Source organism: Hemicordylus capensis, chromosome 1, assembly GCF_027244095.1.
Source record: "Hemicordylus capensis ecotype Gifberg chromosome 1, rHemCap1.1.pri, whole genome shotgun sequence".
Taxonomy (NCBI): domain Eukaryota; kingdom Metazoa; phylum Chordata; class Lepidosauria; order Squamata; family Cordylidae; genus Hemicordylus; species Hemicordylus capensis.
This window is the reverse complement of record NC_069657.1, coordinates 136,565,445-136,593,104: the sequence shown is the minus strand read 5'-3', so window position 1 is coordinate 136,593,104 and position 27,660 is coordinate 136,565,445. Positions and strand designations below refer to the sequence as shown.

The following is a 27,660-nucleotide window of genomic DNA, read 5'->3' as shown; positions in this document are numbered from 1 at the left end:
TCTGGCTGGTCTCTGAATGTATTGCAATTTACCACAAGGACAATTGAGTTTCTGGCTGTTGGGCTTGTCTCCCCCAGGAAAGTAAAACAACAAAAAAAAAACCTCCCAACCCTTATCTGTTTGGGGTGTGTGTGTGTGTGTGTGTGTGATATTTGTTCCCCTTGCTTAAGCCATTGTGTTTCTCTTTCCACCCACCCCCATGAACTGTGTGTGTATACACATGTGAGAGAAATAATCTCTCACATGTTTCTCTCTCTGTGTCTCTCTCTGTGAGAGAGAGTGTTTTACACTTGGTGGGGGGGGGGGGCGGGAATCATTTCCAGAGTATAAACCAAAAATGTTCTAATACAAACTTGTAAGAAAAACCCTCTCCATCCCAACAACATAGCTTCTTGTGAGAAAATTAATCACTTCAGAAGTATTAAAACCTTTAAAAAGAATAAGAGAGGAGAAAAAATGCTCTAACAAAATGGATCTGTTTTTGTTTTTGTTCCTGCTTTTTGTTCCTGAAGATACTAAAATGCTCATGAGCTCTAATCTGGTCTCTGTGTCTAGGTTTCTCTCTCTCTCTCTACTCCACGCCCCCCATTAAAAATATGAATATGCTGCTTTTTTAGAAACTAAGTTCTCAAAATGGCTTAAATAGCAAAATATGGCAAAATGGTTCTTGTTCAGCATGTTTCCCCTTATAATCTTACTATTTTATTTTGCTTTGTGCTTGTAACAGTACCTCATATATAAATAACTTACATACTGTCTTTTTAATAAGCTTCTAATGGAATAAAATACCTCCACTTCTTGAAAGTAGCTAAACTTGTGAAGTAATTCACAAATTGCTAAAATGAACATTAAGTATTTTCCTTCCCTGACCAAAAGTCTGTTTTTATACACTTGCTTCAAAATAAGGTTTGCAAATCAGATCACAAGAAACTCATTTTAAATACTGCCTTGCCCATGAAATGCTTGGTTGTCTTTAAATTCTTAAAAAAAGGGGGGGGGAGGTAACTCCATCTATGACATATTTGAAATCAAATTGGTGGCTTTTCTTTCTGTAGTGTATAGACACACACTATACACTGTAGTGTATAGACATACATTATAATTTCATACGCTTTTTGCTTAAATGAAATGTGGTTCATAGAGGAGATCAAATTGGGCTGCTTGCTGCTGTGAGGTGTAAAAAAAGCTATTTGAATTTGCTTCTGAGTCTACATGTTGAGGATTGGAGTGCATGTGACTCAAAGTCAACATAAATATGTATATGTTATAGATACATATTTTATTATGACACATATCCTGTTCTTCCTCCAAAGAGTTCAGGTCAGGGTAGTGTACATGATCTTCCTCCCCGCTTTTATCCACACAACAATCCTGTGAGGCAAGTTTGGAGGAGAGAGAGAGTGTCTCACCTAAAGTCCTGCAGTGGGTTTCATGACCAATTGGGGAATTCCAATCCTAGTCTTAACACTCTAGTCAATACACCACACTGGTTCTAAACTGTGGGTATTGACTGCAGGAGAAACCTGATGCAGGAGGAAAAGGAAGTTCATTTTTAGCAATGAAGTAAACTAGTGGGGAGGAGAGTGTTGGATACCTTTTAGAGAGCATGAAATGGTTTAATTATCAAAATGTGGGGAGGCTGTGGGTCTCAGGCAGGCCCTGTGGGCTCAAGCCCTGGATCTTTTAAATACCAAGCAACACCTTTGCAAGGGCAAGAGGAAGTGGGGAGAGTGGCACAATTGTCCATGCAAAATCTGGTATCAGCAGGTATGTTGTTCAGAATTTCTTCTAAAAATATATATTTTTTAAAAATTAATTCTTCCCTGAGTGTGTTTTGGTGTAAAGAAATTTGGGAATGAGAGAAGTTGAGGAAGAGGAAGACAGTGGTGCGAGGTGAGTGTGAGGTGACAGAAGGTGGCATAAGACTATGTGCGGCACCCCAGAGGTTCATTGTAATCCAATCTGGCCCACCACCAGATTTGAGTTTGACACCCCTGGCAGAGTGCATTTGCAAGAGAAAGAAAATCCGAGCCCCAATATTTTTATATATGAGGGGGGGATTCCTGTTGCACCTCCTGCAATTTTCTCCTGGATCCACCCCTGCTACTACCCCACTGCTGCCCGTGCCCATGGCATCACCCTTGGCCCCGCTGTTGCCTCAGAATGTCAAGTGGTGTGCCTTTGGGTTCAACTGCATCATTGCCTTTGACAGCAGCAGCATTGGGCCCAAGATTGATGCCAGGCATGCGCACTGCTTAGGTGCAGCCCCACCTGGGATGTTCCTGGTACTGCCCCTGAAGCTCCTGGATGTCAAGCTGTCAGTGGCACAGCACTCAGCCCTTTGGGGAGTATGGCACACAGCCTCTGTTTTGTCTACAGTCCTGAAGCTGGGAGCATCAAAGCTGGAAGCTCAGCAACCACCACCACTAGCATCGAACCCAACTTTGGGTTCAACAAAGCAAGTGCCAAACAAACAAGTGAAAGATAAGCAAACATCACTGAAGTGCCTTAAAAACAAACAGAAGCACTTTTCAAAGCAACAAACAGCACAGCCATTCACCTCAGATGCAGAGAATGTAGAGAAACCGCTTAAGAAAAAGCACAAGGTACTGGAGGCAGAGGCTAATGTAGAGGATAAGGGACAGAAACCTAAAAAGTGTAAGAAGAAGCACATGACCCCACTCTCACCTAAGCATAGCCCAATTTGCTTATCACCACTGTGGTTGATCTACTCTGACTCCTCAGAGTTCAATGCCCCCCTGGATCTCCTGCAGAATTCAGACTCTGTTTCTGAGGGGCAAGGGAACTTGAAAGCACCTGAGTCTCCGGGCTCACAGATATCAACCCGTCATACTCCCTGCACCGTAGAGTGCATTGTTGCCCTGTGTATAAACACAAGGTGCGGGCATTGTGGGACCACAGGGACCAATACATTCTGGACAGACACAGTACTTATTCAGATTACGATTATTATTATGAATTGGAGGGAGCAGACCTTATGGGCACAGGTCTTGCCATAGTGGGGAGGAAAGGGCATACTTTGAATACTACACAAGCATAGGTTATGCCCATGGTCTAAGTCGCCACCCAGCCCTGCAGGATCACGCTCCCTGAGCCAAGACCTCAGGAAAAGAACCAAGAAGTCACGGGGCTCCACACCTCAAAGCCCACTAGTTCATAGCCTGCCTGCTGCCTCACCAATACCAACCCTGGCAGCAGAACAACCACAGCCATGTGAACCTGAACAACAAACACACAAGTTCGAGGAAGCAATAGAACAGCCACTTGGGTCACCGAGCATTCCTAATGGTGAGACTGAGGAGGTTGGTACTGTAGATGACATAGAGGATCAATCTGATGATCAGCCTGAGGAGAACATCTGATGAATTCAAGGGCTATACAGAGCAGCTCCTTAGGATGACGTCATCACTTACCTTGGTTATAGCAAAACAGTCTTCCACCTTATAAGACCCTATTATTGTCTTGATCCAGACAGAGAGTCAAGGAGCCATGACCATTCCTCTAGTGCCAAACCTTACTCATATTGTTAAAACACAATGGGAGAAACCAGCCACCTTTCCTCCCACTTCTAAGAAACTGGAAAGCATGTATATGGTGCAGCAGCTGAACAATCAATATTTGACACAACATCCAATACCAAATTTGGTGGTAATCAGCTCAAGCCAAATCAAAGCAATGCCTTCTATCCACACCTTTGGACAGGGAGGATAAGAGGCTGGATGCTGTAGGCAGGTGCATCTACTCCACCTCTAGCTTCCTACTATGTATTGCGAACTACCAGGCCTGCTGGGCTAGATATCAGTATTTCATCTTATAAAAACTACCTCCCTTCCTTGTTTTGAGTTGTTTGAGCCAACTCAGACAAGAACAAAGGGAAGCAGCTACCACTCTCCTACACAAAAGGCTCCCAACTGTCTAAACAACTATATTTTGCATGCCACTATGTAGATGTGGATCCCGAGTCATGGCAGCAGCAATCTCCCTTAGAAGACACATATGGCTTTGCTCCACCTCATTGTTGCAGGAGGCTTGGACATACATTGAGGACCTGCCCTTTGATGGGGCAGCCCTATTTGACCACTCTTAGAGAGAAGGCAAAAACTTCATTCCACTGCATGTTCCAAGGGAATTTCTCATTCCTCCTCCTCCATGTTGGCCAAGAAACAATACTGGCCCTGCCAAAGCCAGTATAGACAGTTGGGGTACCAATTGAGCGATTCCTTTTGCCAGCAAAATAGGTACCAGAACATAGGGCCATCACTATAACAGCATACAAGCCTCACTTAGCCACCAAACCCAAACACATCTATCCCAAAAGGCAAAGAGTCAGCCTCCAGGCTAGCCTGCCATTACAATGCATGGGCAGCCATTACATCCGACGTGGGTTTTGGCCATAATCTGCAATGGAGAATAGAATTCAGCATCCTCCCACCCTTTTCCAGTGTGCAACACACAAAACCTTCCCCTTACCTTTTAAAAGAAATACAGTCCCTCCTGGGGGAAAGGAGCCATCAAAGATGTGCACATGGACCTACTCAGAGGCTTCTGTTCAAAATATTTTACAATCCTGAAGTGAGGTGGGGGTTTAAGATGAATTTTAGACCTGTGGGATGTCAATTCCTTTGTGTGCTACCAGTGATTCTGTGTGGTCACAATCCCCACCATTCTGTGCCTCCTCGCGAAGAATGTTCACATCTATCGATCTAAAGGTTGAGTACCTTTATTGCACCACATCATCGCAAATATCTCAGATTCTGGGTGGGCAACCATACTTACCACTACAGAGTCCTTCCCTTTGGGTTATCGTCCACATAGAATGCATAGTGGTAGTAGCAGTGCATCTTCAACTTCAGGGAGTGACGGTCTTTCCATTTATAGACTGGTTGCTGGTAGCCTCCTGATGTCAGTGCCTCATACATCATGTAGAAATCACCCTTCAATTGCTGAGTTCCCTAGGACTGGAAGTAAATTATAGAAAGTCATCTCTTACACCCACACATTACTTAGAATTCTTTGGAACGCTGCTAGATTCCATAAGAGGGAGGGCCTACCTGGTCCCCCACAGGATAAGCAGTCTCAAAGAAGCAGTACAAAGATTCTGCACAAATCAAAAGCACACAGCATGCTTTGTAGAGATACTATTAGGACTGATGGCTTCCACCACCGCAGTAATTCCACTAGTGCCCTTCCACATGCGCCTCTTAAGCATGGTTTCTGGACAGTTTCAAGCCTTATCGCCAGCACCAAGGAGTAGCCCCCACACCGCCATGGAGGATATGCACGGCTGTGCAATGGTGGACAGAGGACTGGGGATAGACGTCCAGGGGAGTTCCCTTCCACCTACCCTCCACAACAATGACCATAACACCTCACAGTCAGGGTGAGGAGCCCACTTCAAGACCTTCACAGTAGCAGGGCTTTGATCACACAGAGATGTGCGAAGCCATATCAACTACCTTGAGCTGATAGCCATCTTGCAGTTCCATGCTGATCCTTAGACAACACAACAGCCAGGTCTTATTTGAATCAACAGGGCAGCACAGCTTCTCAAACCCTGATGCTGCTTGCTCTTCAGATATGGTCGTGGAGTGATATGCAAGAGAATCTGGCCTGTTGCAGTGCTAATAGAAGGGATTTCCAACACCCTGACAGATGGTCTTAGCCATCAGAGCAACCGATCCCATGAGTGGGATCTTTAGAGGAGAGCTGGTCTTGTGGTAGCAAGCATAACTTGTCCCCTTAAGCTAAGCAGAGTCAGCCCTGGTTGCATATGAAAGGGAGACTAGAAGTGTTTGCACTGTAAGATATTCCGCTTAGAGGATGGAGCCACTCTGGGAAGAGCATCTTTTCCAAGTTCCCTCCTTGGGAGCTCCAAGATAGGGCTGAGAGAGATTCCTGCCTTCAACCTTGGAGAAGCCATTGCCAGTCTGTGTAGACAGTACTGAGCTAGATGGACTTATGGTCTGAACTCAGTATATGGCAGCTTCCTATGTTCCTATGCCCTAAAAGCACTGACTGAAGCCTTTCAGAGATGGGGGACTCCCACCATAAATCTCTTTGCCACAGCAGCCAATACGAAATGCGGGCGCTTTTGCAGCAGAGCAGGGTCAAATCCACAGTCGCTAGGCAATGCCTTTCTCATCCATTGGGGACAGGAACTGATGTACACTTTCCCACCAACTCCCTTGATCCCGGAGGTCATCAAGAAACTGGAAAGAGACAGGGCACATTCGCTCCTGGTGACCACCTGGTGGCTGGGGCAACCATGGTTCACTAGCCTCTTGCATCTGGCCAACCACTTAACTCTGAGTCCCAGACTCCTAACAATGGAATATGGCCACAGACAGCACCCAGACCTGGAGTCATTACACCTGAAGGTTTGGAGGATACAGGAGAGTAGAGTTTCGGAATTCCATCCAAAGAGTACTAGAAGATTCAAGAAAACCATCCACTAGAAAATGTTACATGGCAAAATGGAAGAGATTCTGTATTCATGTGGCAGGCAAGGGCTTTTCTCCAGAGGTGCCACCAGGGCACACCATCTTGGAATACCTCTTAGCTCTCTGAGAGGAGGGGCAGGCACATGCCTCCATTAAGGTGCATTTAGAAGCCATAGCTGCACACCACAGGGTTTTCTCCGACCCAACAAGAAATTTTTAAGGAGTTTGCAGAATTTATTTCCTACTATCACCTGTTTGTTGCCCTCTGGAACTTACAATTAGTTCTAATGCAGCTTATGCATCTTCCATTTAACCACTTGCTTCTTGCAATCTGAAGCTATTGTCAGTAGTAGAATGGCCATACCTTATTTCAAAATGATTAAGGACCCTAGGGTCAGGGGGGTCAGGCTTACATCATAGGCATAGGCCCCTAGACCACGTGTTTAATCCGTGTGGTAGGCATGACGCGTGAGGGTTGATTTTTAATTGGGTAATGGGAGCACGTGAGAGGTGGCCACTTATATAGGGGTAATTTTGGAGGTTCAGCACTGTGGGGAGAAAACATGGAACAACCTAGCGCATCTAAAACACCACTGAAGCCTGTGGAGCTCTCACTACCAATGGCTTCATCGAAATTGAAGCCTAGGAGGGAGCGCATTAGACAACTATGGTCAAGGAGACTGGCCTTTAGTCCAATGGCTGCGAATCTTTGCCCAGAAGAAGAGAAGTGGTCTGCCTATAGAAACCCTAAAGGGCAGACCAGGGCTGCTAAGAAAAAGAGAAGGCCTAGGCTATTTTACTGTCAGGAACCCTGTTGCAAAGTTGATCCGACAGTTGCACAGCTGGAATGTGATTGCGGGCATTCTCCAGAAAGACCAAGGCTAGGATACTGCCTCGATAAGTGCTGCGATTGGAGTGATGACCACTCATCGGGTCAGGCTTACGTCATAGGCATAGGCCCCTAGACCACGTGTTTAATCCGTGTGGTAGGCATGACGCATGAGGGTTGATTTTTAATTGGGTAATGGGAGCACGTGAGAGGTGGCCGCTTATATAGGGGTAATTTTGGAGGTTCAGCACTGTGGGGAGAAAACATGGAACAACCTAGCGCATCTAAAACACCACTGAAGCCTGTGGAGCTCTCACTACCGATGGCTCCATCGAAATTGAAGCCTAGGAGGGAGCGCATCAGACAACTACGGTCAAGGAGACTGGCCTTTAGTCCAATGGCTGCGAATCTTTGCCCAGAAGAAGAGAAGTGGTCTGCCTATAGAAACCCTAAAGGGCAGACCAGGGCTGCTAAGAAAAAGAGAAGGCCTAGGCTATTTTACTGTCAGGAACCCTGTTGCAAAGTTGATCCGACAGTTGCACAGCTGGAATGTGATTGCGGGCATTCTCCAGAAAGACCAAGGCTAGGATACTACCTCGATAAGTGCTGCGATTGGAGTGATGACCACTCATCGGAGGACGACAGTACAGTTGGTGGGGCTGTCACAAATCTCATAAAAAGATTTGAATTGGAAACAGACCCCAAGGAAGAGGAGGAGGAGGATAAGGAAAATAAGAGGGTAAGAGCAGCATTTAAAGCTTTTAAGCTATTTTAGGGGCTTTTAAAGCTATTTTCAGTCTAGGGAGAAAACCCTGATTATAACTTCGTAGAAGATCTGGTAGCACCTCAATATACTTGAAGGTGTTGTTAGCTGTGAAATAGTGCCACATTTTTTATTTTAAAGATCTGTTAAACCATTCAGAAATACCGGCTTTAACCTCATTATTGGTGACAAAATGTTGAACTCCATAGTGCTTAAGTTCAATAGTCTACTCATAGTCTTATTTAGAAATTCCTTTCCCCTGTCAGTCTGGAGCTTGTTGGGTTTTCTCCCTAGACTGAAAATAGCTTTAAAAGCCCCGGATACTTCTTTTCCTGTCTTGTCTTTTAGAGCCACAGCCCAGGCATATTTAGACAGGACGTCCACCACCGTCAAAATGTACTTGTACCCCTTATTGTATTTTGTAAATTGCTGCATATCCACCAAATCGGCCTGCCACTGTGCATCCACCTGTGAAACAATGATTCTGTTCCTTTTAAACCGGACTCTAGCGGGCCTATGCATAGTATAAGCATCTTGCTCTGAAAGCCAGTTTACTACTTGATTTTTAGTGATCTTTTTGCTGTGTTGCCTGGCCTCTTGAAATAGTGGATTCACTCCCCTGAAACTCCCTACGTGGTCAGGGGTATAATATATTTTCTTTAGAATTTTTTCAGAGTCTGCCATATCGCATGTTGACACACAAATGAACATATATGCTTAAAACAAAATGAATTTATTGATACATAGTAACAGACAAAAATTGGGGGGTATATGTCATTTGCAATAACATTTGACAATTTTTTATTTATTTTTTAGTTCTCAGCAATCATACAACTGCACGGGGCACATATAACATGAATATCACTCTGCTTTTTCATCATCATCAATGTTCAGGTTCTCCATAGCCAGCTTGAGCTCTTCATCCACCTGAAGAAACAGACCAGACAATAAATGAATACATCTATACTTTCAGACCCTTTAGGATCACTTTCTCATTTTGCAATCACTACGCTGATTTACAATCACATCTAATAATAAAAACCTTATCAATGTAACAGTTCATCTACGTGCACATCACACATCCCTGCCCCCATCTCTGTTACAACATGTCACACACAAAATAAAAAATAAATGCTGCTCTTACCCTCTTATTTTCCTTATCCTCCTCTTCCTTGGGGTCTGTTTCCAATTCAGATCTTTTTATGAGATTTGTGACAGCCCCACCAACTGTACTGTCGTCCTCCGATGAGTGGTCATCACTCCAATCGCAGCACTTATCGAGGCAGTATCCTAGCCTTGGTCTTTCTGGAGAATGCCCGCAATCACATTCCAGCTGTGCAACTGTCGGATCAACTTTGCAACAGGGTTCCTGACAGTAAAATAGCCTAGGCCTTCTCTTTTTCTTAGCAGCCCTGGTCTGCCCTTTAGGGTTTCTATAGGCAGACCACTTCTCTTCTTCTGGGCAAAGATTCGCAGCCATTGGACTAAAGGCCAGTCTCCTTGACCGTAGTTGTCTGATGCGCTCCCTCCTAGGCTTCAATTTCGATGGAGCCATCGGTAGTGAGAGCTCCACAGGCTTCAGTGGTGTTTTAGATGCGCTAGGTTGTTCCATGTTTTCTCCCCACAGTGCTGAACCTCCAAAATTACCCCTATATAAGCGGCCACCTCTCACGTGCTCCCATTACCCAATTAAAAATCAACCCTCATGCGTCATGCCTACCACACGGATTAAACACGTGGTCTAGGGGCCTATGCCTATGACGTAAGCCTGACCCCCCTGACCCTAGGGTCCTTAATCATTTTGAAATAAGGTATGGCTATTCTACTACTATTGTCCTTGAAAAAAGTGATTGGTGGCTTCAGCATGAAGGATCAGCTAATTGAGGGCCCTGTGGTATGATGCACCCTACTTGATATTTCGCAGAGACAGTGTGGTGCTGAGGCTAGACCTTACTTTTCTAGACAAGGTGGTGATGGAGTTCCACGTGTCTCAGGAACTGCACTTTCCTGTCTTCTTCCCTGACCCCATTTCAGAAAAGGACAGAACATACCATACTCTGGACATACGTAGAGCTCTGGTGTTTTATGTGGACATAACCAAGCTGTTCTGAAGATTCAACAGGCTGTTTGTTAGCAATGCCAGCCCCTCCCAAGGGATGCCCATTTCGACCCAGAGGCTCTTGGCATGGGTATTGGAAGCCATAGCTCTTTCATACCAACTGGCAAAAAAGCCACTGCCTTGCCCCATCCAGGCACACTTCACCCAGGCTATGGTGACATTCACAATGTTCTGGTTCAGAACCCTCTGGATGAGATCTGCAGGCGACCTGGTTGAAACTGTCCATGTTTGTCTACCATTATGCTTGGATGTCCGATTCCGGTCTCAGATGGCTTTTGGCACTTGGATACTTCAGTCAGTCTCCCAATAGGCTGCTCCTTCCATCTAGGTAAGAAAAGCTTTCTATGGTCCCAAGTGTGATGCACAGAGACCACGAAGGAAGAGGGCAGGTTTCCTACCTATAACTGTTGTTCTTCGAGTGGTCTTCTGTGTATTCATACTACCTGCCCTATCTCCCTATAGCAGGCTCTCTCAGGTCCTTGGTTGTGGCAATCTCCTAGACTGAGGTAGGGTAGGGTATGATGTTTCTTGCTCTTTTTTCCTTTTAAGGTGAAGCTCTGGAAAGTTCTGGAACCTGGTTTCTAGGCAGGCACATAACCCAAATGTGAATGCACAGAAGACCACTCAAAGAACTACAGTTACAGGTAGGAAACCTGCCCTTACAAAAGGACCTTATATGAAAAATTATTTCAAGGAGTGGAGTCTTAATTCAGAATCTTACCACAACTATTTTTGAGCTGCTAAGAGTCAAGTGAGGTGCTAAAAAAACCTGATTCTCCATTTGGGAGTTAAATAATTCATATATCATAAAATACTTGTGATCAAGCAAAAATAATAACTTATAGAAGTACATCAGCATCCCAATCCTTCTCTTAATAGAAAACTAAAACCTGGTTTGTTTCTTCTTATAAATTGTTACCACAAGTCAATTATATAATTAATCACTAATTATTAGTAATTAATCACTAATTATGTAATTAATCACTAATTACTTCACTAATCCTTATGTCTGAGGAGCAATTAGATAACTGACTGCTATATCTTTTAATTAGATTTATGGTTTTAATTTTTAATGTTGGTTTTAAATGATTTTAATGTTTATATGGTTTTAATTGTTTAATTGATTTAATGGTTTAAATTATTTTAATTGTAAACCGCCCAGAGATGCAAGTTTTGGGCGGTATAAAAATATGTTAAATAAATACTTTTAAAACAGTGGTTCCCAAACTGAGAGCCTCCAAATGTTGCTGAACTACAATTCCCACCAGCCCCAGCTACAATTTGTTGTGGCTGAGGCTGGTTGTAGTTGTAGTTCAGCAACATCTGGAGGCTCCAAGTTTGGGAACCACTGCTTTAAAACATTTTGAAAATGCATCTTGAAATGCATCGGGTTTCAGGTGAAAAGGTTCCAGGTAAGAAGGTCATCATTTTCTAGGTCAGAGTTTAATCAAATGACTAAAGGAAAGAAGGGGTGATTTTATATCCATTATAATGTATTCACATTTTTTGGCACTCCCTCATCCAATTCAGCTGCACTTAGTAAATTAGTTGGGGAAGAATGTGGAAGAGCAAGGATATGTATCTGAATTCACATTTCCATGTCCAAGCTTGTCATGTCTGTAACTGACTGTGAACAATCAATTGAAATAACCCACTACCTTCGGACCAGCCCAAGCTTGTCATGTGTACTGTCCATGACTAGAGCTGGATTAGGGAAAGAGCCCCAACAGGAAGCATTATCAGCTCCACACAATACTTTAAAAGCATAGAACATTGACCCAGTTGCTTGTGCAATGAGAATGTTACCTCTTCCCCTTCCCTTTTTGGAGATACAAGTTAACATACATAAAGAAAATTTTTGGGTTGGTTCGGATGACCAGCAGCAAGTCTGGTTCTGCCAACCGCCACTTCCCAGCAAGTATACTCCTGGTGTGCTGTGCATGATGTGACATCTGAACCCACCAGTGTCAGTTTGCAGAAGAGCACTTCCCTCCAGGGATCTCACATCTGTAACCAAGATCTGAAGTTGGGTGGCAGATGCTGGGTGGCAGAGGGAAGTGCTGCTCAGCAACCTGACATTGGTGGGTTCAGACGTCACGAAGTGTGCGGCACTTGCAGCTTGAACCAGGAGTGCTCACTTGCCAGGACCTGGCAGTTGGGTTTGCTGCTGGTCAACTGAATCCACCCATATTCTCACAGCCCTGCCCTTGGTGCTCAGCCTCATAGATATAGATAGCCATACTTTAAAATGGTAACCACAAAAATGTATTTTATATGTTCACTAAACACAGATACTGCGATTGTTTTGCCAACGGTGATTTCTGTAGTAACTGCAACTGCAATAATTGTTATAACAATCCGCAACATGAAATAGAACGGTTTAAGGCAATTAAGGTAATACAAATATTTCTACTTTTTACATGCAAAGTATATTGCTTAGTCTTCTCCTTAAATGTGTTAGGTTGTTTTATTATTTTAAACACTTACATTTGTTTGTTTAAGCACATTTATATATTGCCCCAAACAAGGATCTCATGGTGTTTTACAGTTGGTTAAAAACATCGCTAAACATTAAAACCAGCGGTTAAAACAGACAAATTAAAATGTAAAATCAACTAAAAGCCTGATTGAATAGGTGTGTCTTCAAGGATCTTCTGAAGGCCCTCAGAGATGGCGCAGCTCTAACTTCAACAGACTGTGTGTTCTACAGCCCCAGGGCAACTACAGAAAAGCTTGCTGATGAGTCCACAATCAGACAAGCCAGTGATAACTGCAGACGAACCTCCTCTGACAATCTTAGTGGCGAGGTTCATGATGAAAATGATGTTCTCTTACATACAGAGTGGTCAATCATTTTTCATAGCTTCTTATATTAAAAAATTAAACAAGTTCATTTTCTTTGAGAGGAAAGTCTCAGGACATCCTCTAAGAACATAATTCTAGATTTTTATTTTATTATGTTTAAAGAGACCTCAGACATACTTAATGAATCTTTTTTCATAGGAGTCTCAATAGAAAAGGCTCTTGAGTAGAATAAAAATAGAACTGATGATAAATAAATGGGCAAAAACCCATTGTCTCAGGTACTATTTATCAGTTCATCAAGTTTCTGTAAAGTGCCAAGAAATATGTTGCTCTACCTAAATTTTTTATTATTTAGGGTATCTGACTTGGGTATCTGTGAGGGTTCCGTTCTGCAATAATACCACAGATGCTGAAAGGTCTATGGGATTGTGGAGCTTAGGTTCTTGGAGGCTCGAAAATCTTATAAAAATTGTGGAAAATGGGCAAAAATCTCAAAATAAAGTCCCCTACCATGCTCCACAGGCCTCCAGCAGTTTCCCCCAGAAGTCCAAAATTTTCCATTATTCTGTGATTTTTTCGGGGGGCAGGGGGGTTAACCGAATGAGCCATAAAATGGCTTCTGTACTCAAAATGGTGACCGGAAATAACCTCTGAGGTAATTTCCGGCCACCCCCAACCAGCAGATACATACATTTAAACCTTCCCTTCCGTGTATATCAAGTCCAGATGTCATTTCCCTGGCTGCAGATTCGTGAAACCATGGATGTTGGATCCACAGGTAACGAGGTATGCCTGTATTGATTATCTTGATCCATTTCAGTCTGGTTTCCAGACTGGATTTGGGACTGAAAGTGCCTTGGTCACTCTGGTTAATGAAAGGTGGAGTTCCACCATGTTTCAACATCCCTAGAGATGATGTGTCCAGATAGGCTGCTATCTTGCAGCCCTTCTCCATAAGAGCAGCTGCGGTGGCAGCAGGCCCTGCAGGGGGGAGCCCCCTACGTTCCCTAGTCCTAGGCTCCATCTCACAACCAGATGCAAAGTCTGTGCATACAGTGCATGGACACAAACTGCAGCTGGCATGCTGCCCTCAGCATGCTGACACCATTGTCATTGACCATGTCATGACCTGGTCAAACATTCCTCTTACTGGTGCCTGAAGACCCCTCACAACTCATCTGCCTTGTGGCCTGTGTCCAGTGGCTCCACATGCAGCAGAGCTCACCTGGACTTTGCTGCATGGGGTGTGCTGGCCATGCCAACAGCAGCAGATGCTGTCTTCCCTCTCTCCTGCCCCTACCAGTGCATAGTAAGGGACAGGAAAACAGCCTGCACTCCACTACAGCTGGTCCATACATCTGTAGTGAAGGGTAGACTGATGTTGGGTCCTGCTGACACCAGCAGTCCTGACACCTTCCTTCATGCCCAGTACAGAAAGGGCACCACCAAGGTGGCGCAAGAGGGGATCTGATAGTCTAGAGCCATCATCTCTCCAATGGTTCAAGCAAGACAGTGGGCAGACACTAGTATTGGACTAATGTGGAATCAGTGATGGGCTGGATGTAGGCAAACAAATGAAAATATAATTGAAACAAGACAATGCCTGCATTGAGGATAATTTAGAAATACAGTATAAAAAAGTATAAAATACATACATATTTTATACATACATACATAAAATACATACATATACATACATAGAAATACATTAAAAAGTATAAAAACTATACTTTTCCTTCTATTTGAATAATAGATCTTTGAGGTGATCCATGTTCCCTCACAACCAGGGTTCTGTGCCTGCGCAATACGTCTTGCAGAAGAATTCAAAGCTCCTTCAATAGCTCTTCAGCTCTGCTGAATCACACATGTGGCATGGCCATTGTTTTTGGCAGGAGAGCACCTTTCTCTTTTGTTCCTTCTCAACCGCCACACTGCTTGCATTGGGAAGGGTTTGCTCCTCTCTCCTCATTCATTAGCTTTTTCAGTGTTGGTGTCGGGCCTTCCCGCTGGCCATGGGAGGGACTCACCCAGTGGGGGGCGCAGAAGATGGAGGCAATGCAGGCCCTGGGTACAGGCAACTTCAGCTGGGACCCTACACAGTTGCCAGGGAGAGCCAGGACACACAGGAACCCACATACCATGGATTGGCCAGCATTGCCCAACAGGTTGCCTCCTGGTGGCAAAGAGGCGAAGGCGGGGTCTCAACAGCTGGCCAGACAGGAAACAGCTGAAGGAGGGAGGATGCAGGCAGCTACATTGGAGAGGGCAGAGTCGGGAGAGGGTGGTAGGGATTGCCCTGATTGCAGTGCTTTATTTAAGGCTTGGATGGCCAGGGATGAGGAGGTCTGAAGAGATGGGAGTGAATTGGGCCTAGAGTCTCTGGTGATGATTAAAAAAAAACACCCTACCAGCACTTCTGAGGCCACTTCCACAGCCTATGAACAGGATCAGAGGAAGGGAGGTGGTTGGATACTGTGATCCCAAGCCAGTGCATGACAGTTGGATTTTCAGCTTAACTTCAGACTGTTTTTTCTTGGCTACTCTTTGGATTTCCCTTAGGCTTTGTCTTCTTTGGTGATATTTGTCTGATTACAGTTTGTCCCTGGTCGCTCTAATGGACAGTAGAAAAACCTTCATGTGTACCTCCTGTGGGTACCCAACAAGTTTTTAATTTGTTTGGGTGAAGGACACAATGTAAATAAATGCCTGTAAAATCTGTTTGACGTTTTGAAGGCAAACTAAGAAAAGCTATGAACTTTGTCTGAGGGTAGCACTTTACAAGACCACACTTAGACCACCGACTCCAGTGCCAAACTGTCCAGGTCCCTCGACATTCATGGCTTTGATGTTGACTGACAGCTGCTTATCAGGACCAAGAGCAGCTTCGAAATCTGAAGACAACTGTCCTTCGGGATCAAAGATGACTTTGGCAATGGCCACCGTACTTACTTCTTGAGCTCCTTGTCATAGAGAAAATTTATTTTATTTATTAATTAAAAGATTTAATATACTGCCCAGTCCACAGACTCAGGGCAGTGTACACAACAAGAACACCATCCAATATATTGTTTTAATTGGAAAAGAAATGTCTTCAATAAAGACTTAAAGGCTGAAAGTGAGGAGGCAGACCAAATCGGGGGGGGGGGAGTTCCAGAGTAGTGGGGCAGCAACAGTGAAAGCCCTTCTACGTGCCCTAGTAATATGGACCTCTCTAAGACCAGGGACCAAAAAGAAGGGCAACCTGAGTAGATCTCACAGGATGTGACAGGACTGGCTGAGAGAGGCAGTCCTGAAGGTAAACAGGCACTAAGCCCTGAAGGGTTTTAAAGGTGAGAAAGAACCAGCACTTTGAATTGGACCCAGAAGCAAATAGGTAACCAGTGCAGTGACCACAAGAGCGGTGTCACACTCTCATATCTTCTAGTGCCCATAAGTAGGTGGGCCGCTGCATTCTAGACCAACTGAAGCTTCCAGGTCGTCTTCAAAGGCAGCCGCAGGTAGAGCACATTATAGTAATCCAAATGAGAGATGACGAGGGTGTGAGTTACCATTGCCAGGGCCTTCCGGTCAAAATAAGGCTGCAACTGGTGGACCAGTCAAAGCTGGGCAAAGGCACCTCTGGCCACGGCCTCCACCTGCTGCTCGAGCAGGTGCCACAAGTCCAAGAGGACCCCTAAGTCACAGACCATCTCCTTCAGGGGCAGCACAACCCCGTCCAGAGAAAGACTCAAATTTGGCAATTGGCCAGGTTGAGAAGTAAGCAAAAGCAACTCAGTCTTGGTGGGATTAAATCTGTGCTTGTTCTGGCCAATCCAGATCCTAATAACCTCCAGACACTGGGCAAGCACAGAAACAGCATCTCCGGAGTGGCCTGGGGTGGCAATATACAGCTGGGTATCAGCATATTGATGGAATCTCACCCCAAACAGGTGGATGACATGTCCCAGTGGTTTCATTTGTTTGTTTGTTTGTTCATTTGATTTCTATACTGCCCTTCCAAAAATGGCTCAGGACAGTTTACACTGAGAAATAAACAAATAAGATGGATCCCTGTCCCCAAAGGGCTCACAATCTAAAAAGAAACATAAAATAGAGACCAGCAACAGTCACTGGAGGGACTGTGCTGGTGGTGGATAGGGCCAGTTAAAAAGATGTTAAAAAGAATGGGTGCAAGAACTGAACCCTGAGGGACCCCATAAAGGAGTGGCCACGGGGCAGAGCACTCTGCACCAATGCACATCGACTGAAAGTACCTGCTAAGGAAGGAACGGAACCACTGCAAAGTAGTGCCCCCAATACCCACCCGCCTTCCACTGTGCAAGGGGCTTACTGGGGATCTCTCCCTTCGACATTGACAAGCAATGCTGAAGTCTGGCACGACTTTGGCTATTATCATGCCGACCTCTTCTGTATCAGACATCACCTCACCTGGTAATGTTCGTTGCTGGCATCACCTTTATTACTACAACAGTGCTGATTTTAACGACATCAACTGTGACTGCCCCACTAAAGACTACGCCTATGGTGCTTTCATCTATTGTCATTGACTGGCTTTGTCTCCAGCCCATTCTTTGCATGAGCCTCTTAGCAAGGAAGGGAGTCAGTCATCCTGGGAGATGTCCCCGATGTCGGGGAACAAATATACCTCAAGGAACCTGGAATCACTCTTGGAAACATCTACTAGCATCCCATCGAATTCCACTATTAAGGGCTTCCGCCTGGATGGGAATGATGATTCAGAGCCTCTACAAGTCCCTAAAACATTAACTGCTTCTTCTGCTAAGGTGATCCCGTGTTACTTCCCCCCTCAAACTTGGAGGGAGCGATTTCACCATTCTGCTCCACATTTTGCCTCCATGACCCATCCGATGGACTAGTGGAGCTCTCCTGGGGCCTTCAACCATGGCTATATTAGGGGACTTCAGCAATATAGGGATTCCTATGATATGCCTTCACCTGCTCTGCCTTATGATTTCAATTAATATAGACTATGGCTGTCTGAGAAACTTAAAGGTGCTCGTGTGAAAGGCCAGGATCCCTTTTCTTGCTTGATCCTATATCTCCTTTTAAGTGCCCAAAATGATTTCAGCTCCTGTGGGCAAAGGGAGAACAACATCTCCTGTTTCTACCCACCTGACAGATCCTGATGTCGAGATAATTCACCACTCTTTTGCCCCAGAAAAGTTGCCCGAATGAGAGGATCTTTCTGAATACAGCTCCAGTCCTTCGTCTGAAAGAGATTCTGTTCTACCAAAAACCCTTCTCCAGATGAGACCATAACCCATCTACCATTGAGCTCACCTATATTTGCTGGTCAATTGACCGAATAAAGATGACTGACTGACTGAGCTCACCTACAGAGGAGACAAGGTCCTACCGTGTTCAGGTGACAGAAATGGCTAAGGCTTTAGGCCTAGATTGAAAGCACCAACATCTGAAATTAAGGACCCAGTATACAATTTAATATCCAGTTCATCAGCTGCTCAGCCTACATCTCTACCTATGCTCCTGGTCCTTGTCAACTCTGCTAAAGTGTGCTGGGATGCCCCATCTGCCTCTACTACCACTTCCATGAGGTTTGAACATTTATACAGGATCCAAGAGGAATCCTGCCCTTTCTTGTTTAAGAATACACACACACACACACACCCCTAACTCTCTGGTGGTAGACTGTGCGATTTCATAGTAAGTCAGGAAGAATGCATTCTTCCTATAAAACAGGAAGCTGGTCGCTATGGGTCGCAGATTCTACTCATCTTGCTTGGCCCTGAAAATCTCCAATTACATGGCCTGCATGGCCAAATTCCATATTTCAGTTTGGGACACTCTCAAGAAAGATTTGAAAGATGTCCCTGAGGACTTTAAAGATAAGTTTCAGTCTGCTCTAGCCAAGGCTGCCAACATCACCAGACAGCATCTGAGCACAGCAAAGCACCTTGTGGAAACTAAATCAAGATCTCTAGCAGGTGCTGTATATCTCCACAGGCACACTTGGCTGCACTCTACCTCCCTCCAAAGTGACATGAAGGACAAGATCAAATATCTGCCCTTTGAAGGGGACAGCCTCTTGAGTGCGCAGATAGATGAAATGGTGGAAATGATGAAGCATATGAATATGATGAATATTTATATACCACTTTTCAACAGAAGTTCCTAAAGCGGTTTACATAGATATAAAGAAAGAAAGATGGATCCCTATCCCCAAAGGGCTCACAATCTGATAGACACCAGCAACAGCCACTGGAGGGATGCTGGGGTTGGATAGGGCCCGTTGCTCTCCCCCTGCTAAATAAAGAGAATACAGTGTTGCTAACTGCAGGTGGGCACGCAGGTATTGGGATCACTTGTATATCATCAGTAAATCTAACAACAAAATTTTCCCAAGCTCCTGAATTGTTTAACCCCTCTCAGATCCAGGAGTCGGGAAGGCAACTGTTTGGGTTTTGATTTGTGTGTAATAGTTTCATAAGTATGAAATATTGCTGTCTCCTTTTATTCTTAGTTATGTATTTTTAGTAGTACTTTCAGTACCCTGAGCTATGTTCAGGAGGACTTTTTAAATTTTATTTGATTTTATTGTTTGTAGTAGAAGTTTTATTGTTTTCTCTTCTACATTTGTTTTAATCTCATGCTGGTCTCTGACCAAAATAAAGAGATTTGATTTGAAATAAAGAGAATAACCACTTTTAAAGGGTACCTTTTAAAGGGGGACTTAGAAGTCCTGCTATACTGTGTGGACTTTTACTATTACCCCTCAGCAATCGACCTTCTCTCAAAAATATAGCTCCTTTGGCAGGCAAAAGTTCCAATATAAATAACCTGTCCATAAATATTACAAGAAATATTTCAATATATGTCTAAGCATCAGTACAATCCACAGCACAGGCAACAGCAAAGAGTGAAGCCTCAGGACCATTCCAAGCAGATTGTTTCCACTTCAGCACTGGAAGTACCTCTGACTTTATTCCCTTCTGTTAATCTCGCCCCTTTCTCCCATGCTTGGTATTGCATAACATCAGATGCCTGGGTGTTGTTCATAATATAAACAGGCTATGCCATCAAATTCGTAAGCCTCCCCATGTTCACAGGGATAAAATACACCCACTTAACTCCTACCTTAAAAGAAGAGGTATACTCCCTACTAGAGAAAGGGGCTATAGAGCTTGTTCCCCCAGAAGAATGGGAGACAGGCTATTATTTGAGGTACGCTCAAACAGGATGGATCATGGATCTTCACAACCTAAACAAATACGTAAAGGTCAAGAAATTCAAGATTATCTCTTTACAGACTATTCTTCCTTTACTCACGAAGGATGAGTGGTTTGTGACATTATATCTCAAGAATTGTATGTGGGGATACATCCCCCACACAGGAAGTACTTATGCTTCACACTGGGTCAACAGACTTATCAATATGCAGTACTCCCATTTGGACTTTCCCTGGCCCCCATGTCTTCACAAAGTGTGTCAGCATCATTATCTCACATCTCAAGACACGGGGAGTCTCCATTTACCTTTATTTAACATTTATTTATTATTTACCTTATTTATTCTTTCTCTGTGTAAACCACCCTGAGCTATTTTTGGAGGGGTGGGATAGAAATCGGATAAATAAATAAATTTAGACTGCTTACTAATATCAAAGAGACCCTAGTCTCTCAGGTTCCATTCATGCTGGACCTGCTAGCAGATTTAAGGATGTCAGTGAACCTAAAGAAGTCTGTTCTAACACCACAATGACTTATTCAATTCATCAGGGTAATCTTGGACTCACATACAAAGAGAGCTTACCTTCCCGGAGAAAGGAAACAACTGATAACAAACCTAATCTCTTCATTCACTCGCTATCCAAAGCAAAGGGCTCAATCAATACAAAGGCTGCTAGGTCTTCTGGCCTCCTGCACGACTACTGCCCCACACAAGGCTTTGTATGCACAGTGTTCAAAGAGAATTCCAATAGTCAGACCATATGTCAGGTTCTCCCACCACCCATCTTAAAATCGTTATGTTGGTGGACCAAGCTGGACATTCTCTTGAGAGGTATGCCTTTCAAACTGCTGACACCATCTTTAACACTGACTTCAGATGCCTCTCTGATAAGTTGGGGAGTGCACATCCGGGGCCTGCATGCCCAAGGTGTCTGGACCCCCCAACACCGGTCCCTTCATATCAACCTCCTGGAGCTTCTGGCAATTTTTCTTGCCTTGAAATCCTTCATCCTGCTACAACTTTGAGTGGTCCAGGTTCTCTTGGACTACAAAAGCCTGTCTCAACTGCCAGGGTGGAACAGTCTACAGGTCCCTAATGCAACGTAGCCCTGCACCTCTGGGACTGGAGGATAGGCCATCACACCCACTCCATTGCCCTTCACATCAAAGGCATGGACAATACTCTGGAAGATGCTCTGAGCAGGGACTTTGAACCTTCGAATCAACTTGAGTGGGAAATCAACCTACTGGTGGACCTCTTCCCCATGTAAAGTAAAGGTAAAGTGTGCCGTTGAGTTGGTGTCGACTCCTGGCAACCACAGAGCCCTGTGGTTGTCTTTGGTAGAATACAGGAGGGGTTTACCATTGCCATCTCCTGTGCAGTATGAGATGGTGCCTTTCAGCATCTTCCTATATCGCTGCTGCCCAATATAGGTGTTTCCCATAGTCTGGAAAAGATACCAGCGGGGATTCGAACTAGCAACCTCTGGCTTGGTAGTCGAGCCATTTCCCCGCTGCGCCATGCAAGACGTACTACTCCAGAGTGGGAGTGAAACTGAACTCCATGGGCAACACTTTTCAGATGCCCTAGACAAAGTATCTCTATTACCTCTTCCCTCCCTTTCCCTTTCTCTCAAAGGTCATTGGGAAGATACTGCAGGGAAATACTCATTGCATCATACTCACCCCGTGGTGGCCACAGCGACTGTGATTCCTGCTCCAGTTGTCTCAAGACCATCACCAACAGGCAGGCCACATCCTTTACCCCGACCTCCAACTGTTGAATCTGACAACCTCAAAGGCCAACAATTAGATACCATCCTCTTGAATGAGAGAAAGGAGTCAACACATTGTTATTACATGTGCAAGTGGAAATGTTTCACGTCACATGCTGCCTCCAAGGGCTTTGACCTCTTCCACGAAACCATCTGTCAGATCTTTCTATACCTGACAGGTCTAAAGCGTTCTGGACTAACAAATAAATATTTCAAGGTCCATCTAGTAGCACTTCCCGAAAGGCACCAGGCTGGAACAGGTACTCAAGTTTTCTCCATCCTGACTCTAAAAGATTCCACAAAGGTGTAAACAACTTCTTTCCACCTGCCAGAGAACCCATCAAGCCATGGAGTGTCTCATTGGTCTTGTCCTTTCTCACTGAACACCCATTCTTGTCTGAAAGTCACCTTCCTTGTTGGCATGACATTGGGCACAGCTGGTCAGCAAACTGACAGCTCTTTGCACTGACTCTCCGTACACCAAGTTCTACCCTAACAAAGATGTTCTCCGGACAGAGCCTTCCTTCATTCCAAAGATAGTCTCTGACTTCCATTAAAATGAGGACATCATTTTACTTACATTATTCCAGAACCCCTCCACCTTTCTGAGGAAATCTGTGCACTCACTGGATGCGAGATAGTCTCTTCTGTACTACCTAAATAGGACTAAACCATTCAGATGAACCAACAAGCTCTTTGTTCTCGTTCTGTCTATAAAGGATAGAACAAGGATCAGCCTGTCTCAAGACAAAGACTCTCCCATTGGCTCATAGAACTTATCTTCATGTGCTATAACCAACAAGGAGTCTAACTCCCCTCGAAGATCAGAGCATGTTCTATAGAGCTGTGGCCACATTGGCAGCTCACATGACTGGCATCAGTATAAAGGAATTTTTAAATCAGCCACGTTGTCTTCAAATCTGCCCTTTGTTAAGCACTAATGCTGTGGAAATCCATTTGGCAGATTTGGTCAGGCCAAATTTGGTCAGGCTATTCTAAAAAAAAGTACTCTAGCAGAATCTTAGCTTCCACCTCCATCTTGGTGAGCTTGTTACTCACCCAGGTTGTGAGTGAACATGGATTATACCTCAAAGATAAACAGGTTACTTACCTGTAACAGGTGATCTTTTTGGTGAGCCATGTTCACTCACAACACCCACCTGGCCTACCCCACTAGTTAGGATACCTTCACAGTTATAGTGACTTAGCTGACTCCGTCTATGAACATTCTTCACTCATTGCAATGGCCAGGCAGGAATCAAGGAGAAAGGTGATCATGATTTGGCAAAGCTAAAGAGTGCATCAAGGAGCTTTGCATTCTACTGTGAGGCTTACTGCACAGGTACAAAGCCCAGGTTGTGAGTGAGCATGGATCACCAAAAAGATTACCTGTTACAGGTAAGCAACCTCTTTTTCTTATCTTCTGTATAAATAAAGTGTTTTGTTTTAGGCTTGTCTTGACAGAAACCCAGAAGCTTTCCTGCCAAAGATTGGAAAAGGGAAACTAGGAGATATCAAGCCCAGGCATAATAAAGGATGTAATTGTAAGCGTTCAGGATGCCTAAAGAATTACTGTGAATGTTTTGAGGTTTGTTGAGAGTGACAGTTTCTAATTCAGCTTTGTAAAAGTGTGGCATTGGTGGGAGGTTATCCACCCGGGAAAAGGTACAGGTACATGTGAGGGGAATAATCTCACAGGGTCTGTTCCTGAGGGGAAGCTGGAGGCATCAGATGCACATGGCTCAAAGCTAGCTGAAAAGATTGTGAATGGAAAAATACCTGGCAGAGAGGACATGTCCTACTCCACCCCTTACTCCACAGTCTTGAGGAGCAGTATATAAGGATGAGCATAGCTGAGGCAACAATGTGCTTCTTTGGTAGTTGATGAAACAATGAGTGACTATCCATCCTACAAGGCAGGACAACAGCTGTATGAGGGAACATCAGTGTTATATATCTGCTCTTTTCTCAGACCCTGTGTATTCAGATGGTCCCACTAGAGTTCTGAGCAGCATAAGAAACAGAAATGGATGTGTATGGAATCAATTATTTTTTCATGAGTAGTCCCAAGTTTTTGAAAAACGATTAATAAATATTTAAAATAAAATATATAATAAGTTCCAAGGCACAAATACTGTCTTTCTTCCTTCAGACCAGTAATCACAAATTCAAAGGAGGTTATAGCTGTGTCCATATGACCATATTATAGCCATAACGTTTGAGAATTTCTTTGTACAGTATAGGACTTTTCCATTTTACAAAGTGTCTATGACCTTGATGACTTGTACTCTAGCATACATGGGAAATGAGTGTATAATAGTTACATGCCCAGCTACATTCTACTAGTCCACATTGTACATGGGACTGCCTTGATTACTCAGAAACTTCAATTAGTTCAACATATGGCAGTCAAATTAGAATTAACAAATCTTCACCAACATTTTGTTATACAATTTAAAGTATAAAAGCCTATACAACTTGAGTCCAGGGTATCTGAAGGACCATCTGCTCCCATATGAATTTGCCCATACGAAGCCTAGCAGTGGCACCCTGACTGAATTCTCTGGCCTGCAACTCTCAGCTGACACCTACTTTTTAAGCTTTTTTAGTGCTAGGTGAAAACAATGGTTTTAATGGACATTGGCTAGCATCAAATTAATGCTGTACTTGTGTGGACGTGCTTGTACAAACATGGAGCTTGCATACTAGATTAGTGTTGTGCTAGTGCAACAGGGTGTGCTTGTACTGCCAGTCTCAGAAGTAGAGGTCCGCATTATGTATTGCTGTGTTGCACAATACTTGTTCAAGCTGACCAAGAGTGCAAGATATTGCAGCTATGAGTATAGATGCATCTATGCGATGTTCATGCACGTGCACAACTTTGTATGTTGTTCTAGCACAATGTTAGTCTGAATGTCAAATTTATTTTACCATTAGTGCTGTTTTTCAGAGTGCATTTCTGTTTCAATTTCTGCACTTTTAAAATTAATTAAAATTAATAATGTTCTTTATCTTTTAATTGATGGCTTTTAACTTTAATTTTTACCTGCCTTGGAAGCTTATGCTGGAAGGTGGGATGAAAATATTTTAAATACATATCAATCAGCCAGTAACATAATCCCATGACATTGACTCCTTAGAATTTCTCCAAGTGATATGACTAGAACTAGAACAAAAACTTGAAATAATTAGAAATAGCCCTATATTTGTTGTTGTTCATGCTCTTTGGAAGGGAGGTTCAATTTCCTTCTTTGTACTTGCTGTTTTCTACACATCTGAGCCAGCAGAGCCTTCCGCAGTCCACAAAAAGGGAGACTAAAAATACAGACATATCAAGGGTGTTTCTGAGGAGATTCAAATTATTGCCATGTTTTTGTTTTACCATGCTCTCTTGAAAGCCTCCTTTAAAAATTCTTGAACAGCCTTTCCATAGCCTTCTGTGGTTATTTGAGCTTATGCTACAGCTACACCAAGGCTGCAATCTTATGCACACATACTTAAGAATAAGCACCATTGAACTGAGTAGGACTTACTTCCAAAGAAAATTGCATATGTTGAGACGTTAGAAAAGTCTGATATCTTTTTGTGATTTAAATTTGATAACATTGATATATTTATGAATTAAAGCAAGTTTTACCTTCTAGGCTAAAATTATGTGTTCATCTATCTGCAAATGTGTTGGTTGCAAAAATTATGAAGAAAGCCCAGATCGAAAAACTTTAATGAACATGTCAAACCATATGGAGATTAAAAATGACTCTGTATCATGTTCTAACTTTGAAATTTTATCGAAAACCAGAAAAGACAGGTGAATATTAAGGTTACAAGTATAATATCATTCTTTAAAAATATGTCTTGAAATAGCAGAATGTTGTATATGTAGTAATATTTCCTGTAAATTATGAACGGAATAGCTCTTTGTCACTTAAGCACACCCTTTGAGTCCAGAGGTGCACCTAGGTAATTTTGGAACCTGGACCTAAAGGCCTTTGGAGGGGGCCCCCTTGCTGGACCCTCCCCTGCTGCAAAAAGAGCATCATCCCCCTATTCCTATCCCACATATTTCTTTCCCCACTCTCCCCTCTGTCTCTAAAGCACCCAGCACAGATCATAATCGCACTCAGCCTTACAGTCACCACACTCAGTCCTCAGCCACCACACCATCCAGGACAAGAGGATTTGGGGGGCCCAGGGGTGTGGAGGCCCTGGACTTTGGCCCCGAAGTCCAGGGTTAATAGTGCCAGTGTTTGAGTCTAGCTGGTTGCTTCTTCCAACTTCTGCTTGTTCCTCTTTATGTGTTCTGTTCAACTCACAGCTATTCATTTAAAGATTGCTAAGTTTTTCCAGGCATGTACATTCCAGATAACTTATTCCAGTGGAGTAAGTCTGTAACACTGCAGCTTGCTTGTATCCTATATGCTTTGTGTCTTTGCTTTTGAATATATGCTATGCAGCATATGTTTTCAGAGCTTCATCACAATTTGTTATTAACAGTGGCTGCATTTGCACATAACACCGAACTGTGGGTCCAATGAACCCGCAGTTCCGTTTCCCACCCACCCCACCCTCTGCTCTCCTGTACGAATTTGGATGTAATATAGAGCAGGGAGCCTGCAGTCAGCGAGACTGCAGAGAGGAGGGGGGAACTGGCTGTGTGAACTTCCTTCTTTCATGATAGCCAATGACAGCTGGAGAGAGGGGGAGCTTTCTCCCTCAACTCTGGTGTGAGGTAATGCAGCCTGCGCTTCCAAGTTTGGATGTAATGCAGGCTGCGTGAAACTTTGGGTTGTGGTGGCGAAACTCACTACAACCCGAGGCAAATTGGAGTTAGGAGAGCAGAGCCTCATGTCACTCCCTACGCAGAACCAGAATTCCAAGGCTGCAGGTTTTGTTACCCCTGGGCCCTTCAGCTCCAGTTTCACATTACATGCAACTGTAATGGCCTCTTGTGCTCCCTTGAAAATTGGGTTGGGATGTAGCTCCCTAGATGTGCCCACATGGACACTCTAGAGTATGTAGTTGACGTAATGGTAACTCTACTAAAATTGAAATAGCAGAATGCAGGCAAGCCTTCAAAAGCTTCATTTTACAGAAGAATTGAATAACAGATTTTCATTTGCCAGTGACTGGTGCATCAGCAAGGGAAAAGTCCCAGTAGACATTTTTAATAGTCATAATTTCTCCAGAAATTGGCTAATTCAGCAATAAAAATCTGAATGCTTGCTATCCAAGGGAGACCCCATGCATGCCAATTTCTGTGAAGCCTGTTTAAAGGCTAAACTAGTTATATGACAGCAGATCTGACTCTGCAGTCCTGGGTTGCCATCATACAACTGAAAACTAACAGGCGTAGGGAATGATTTGAAGTGAATAAGTGGCAGGTGGGAAGGGGTACTTTCGTCCACCCACTGCTTTTCCCACTGCACCTCTTTCCTCTGGCCACTTTCCCTCCAGTCAAGGTACCAGCTGGAAAAAAGCAGATGAAAGGAAGAGGCTGCAGTGGAAAAGCAATGGATGGGAGAAAAAAAGCACCCCGACCCTGCTTCTCCATTCCAAATTACTCCTGTCATTTCAGAGGTGAACCAGGTTCCCCGATTCAAGACTGCTACTATCTAGTTCATCTCTAAGTAAATTTAGTAGTGCCATTGAATGTATTTTGTAGTGTTAATGAAAATATTGTGGTGTTTATCGTTTGCATTA

At 43.8% G+C, this 27,660-nt stretch overlaps 1 protein-coding gene across 7 annotated transcripts in view; it reads left to right on the top strand.

Annotated features, from left to right (window-relative positions):
* TESMIN (testis expressed metallothionein like protein) overlaps window positions 1–27,660 on the top strand; it is a 103,121-nt gene that overhangs the window by 75,141 nt on the left and 320 nt on the right. For 4 of the 7 annotated variants that reach the window (XM_053289890.1, XM_053289867.1, XM_053289850.1 and 1 more), the window contains 4 exons: window positions 12,464–12,566; window positions 13,704–13,763; window positions 23,411–23,548; window positions 25,605–25,768. In XM_053289890.1, coding sequence (XP_053145865.1) covers window positions 12,464–12,566; window positions 13,704–13,763; window positions 23,411–23,548; window positions 25,605–25,768 — 465 coding nt within the window. Of the gene's footprint in view, window positions 1–12,463; window positions 12,567–13,703; window positions 13,764–23,410; window positions 23,549–25,604; window positions 25,769–27,660 lie in introns of those variants that run through there. The other 3 variants (XM_053289872.1, XM_053289857.1, XM_053289896.1) reach the window with 2 other exon arrangements.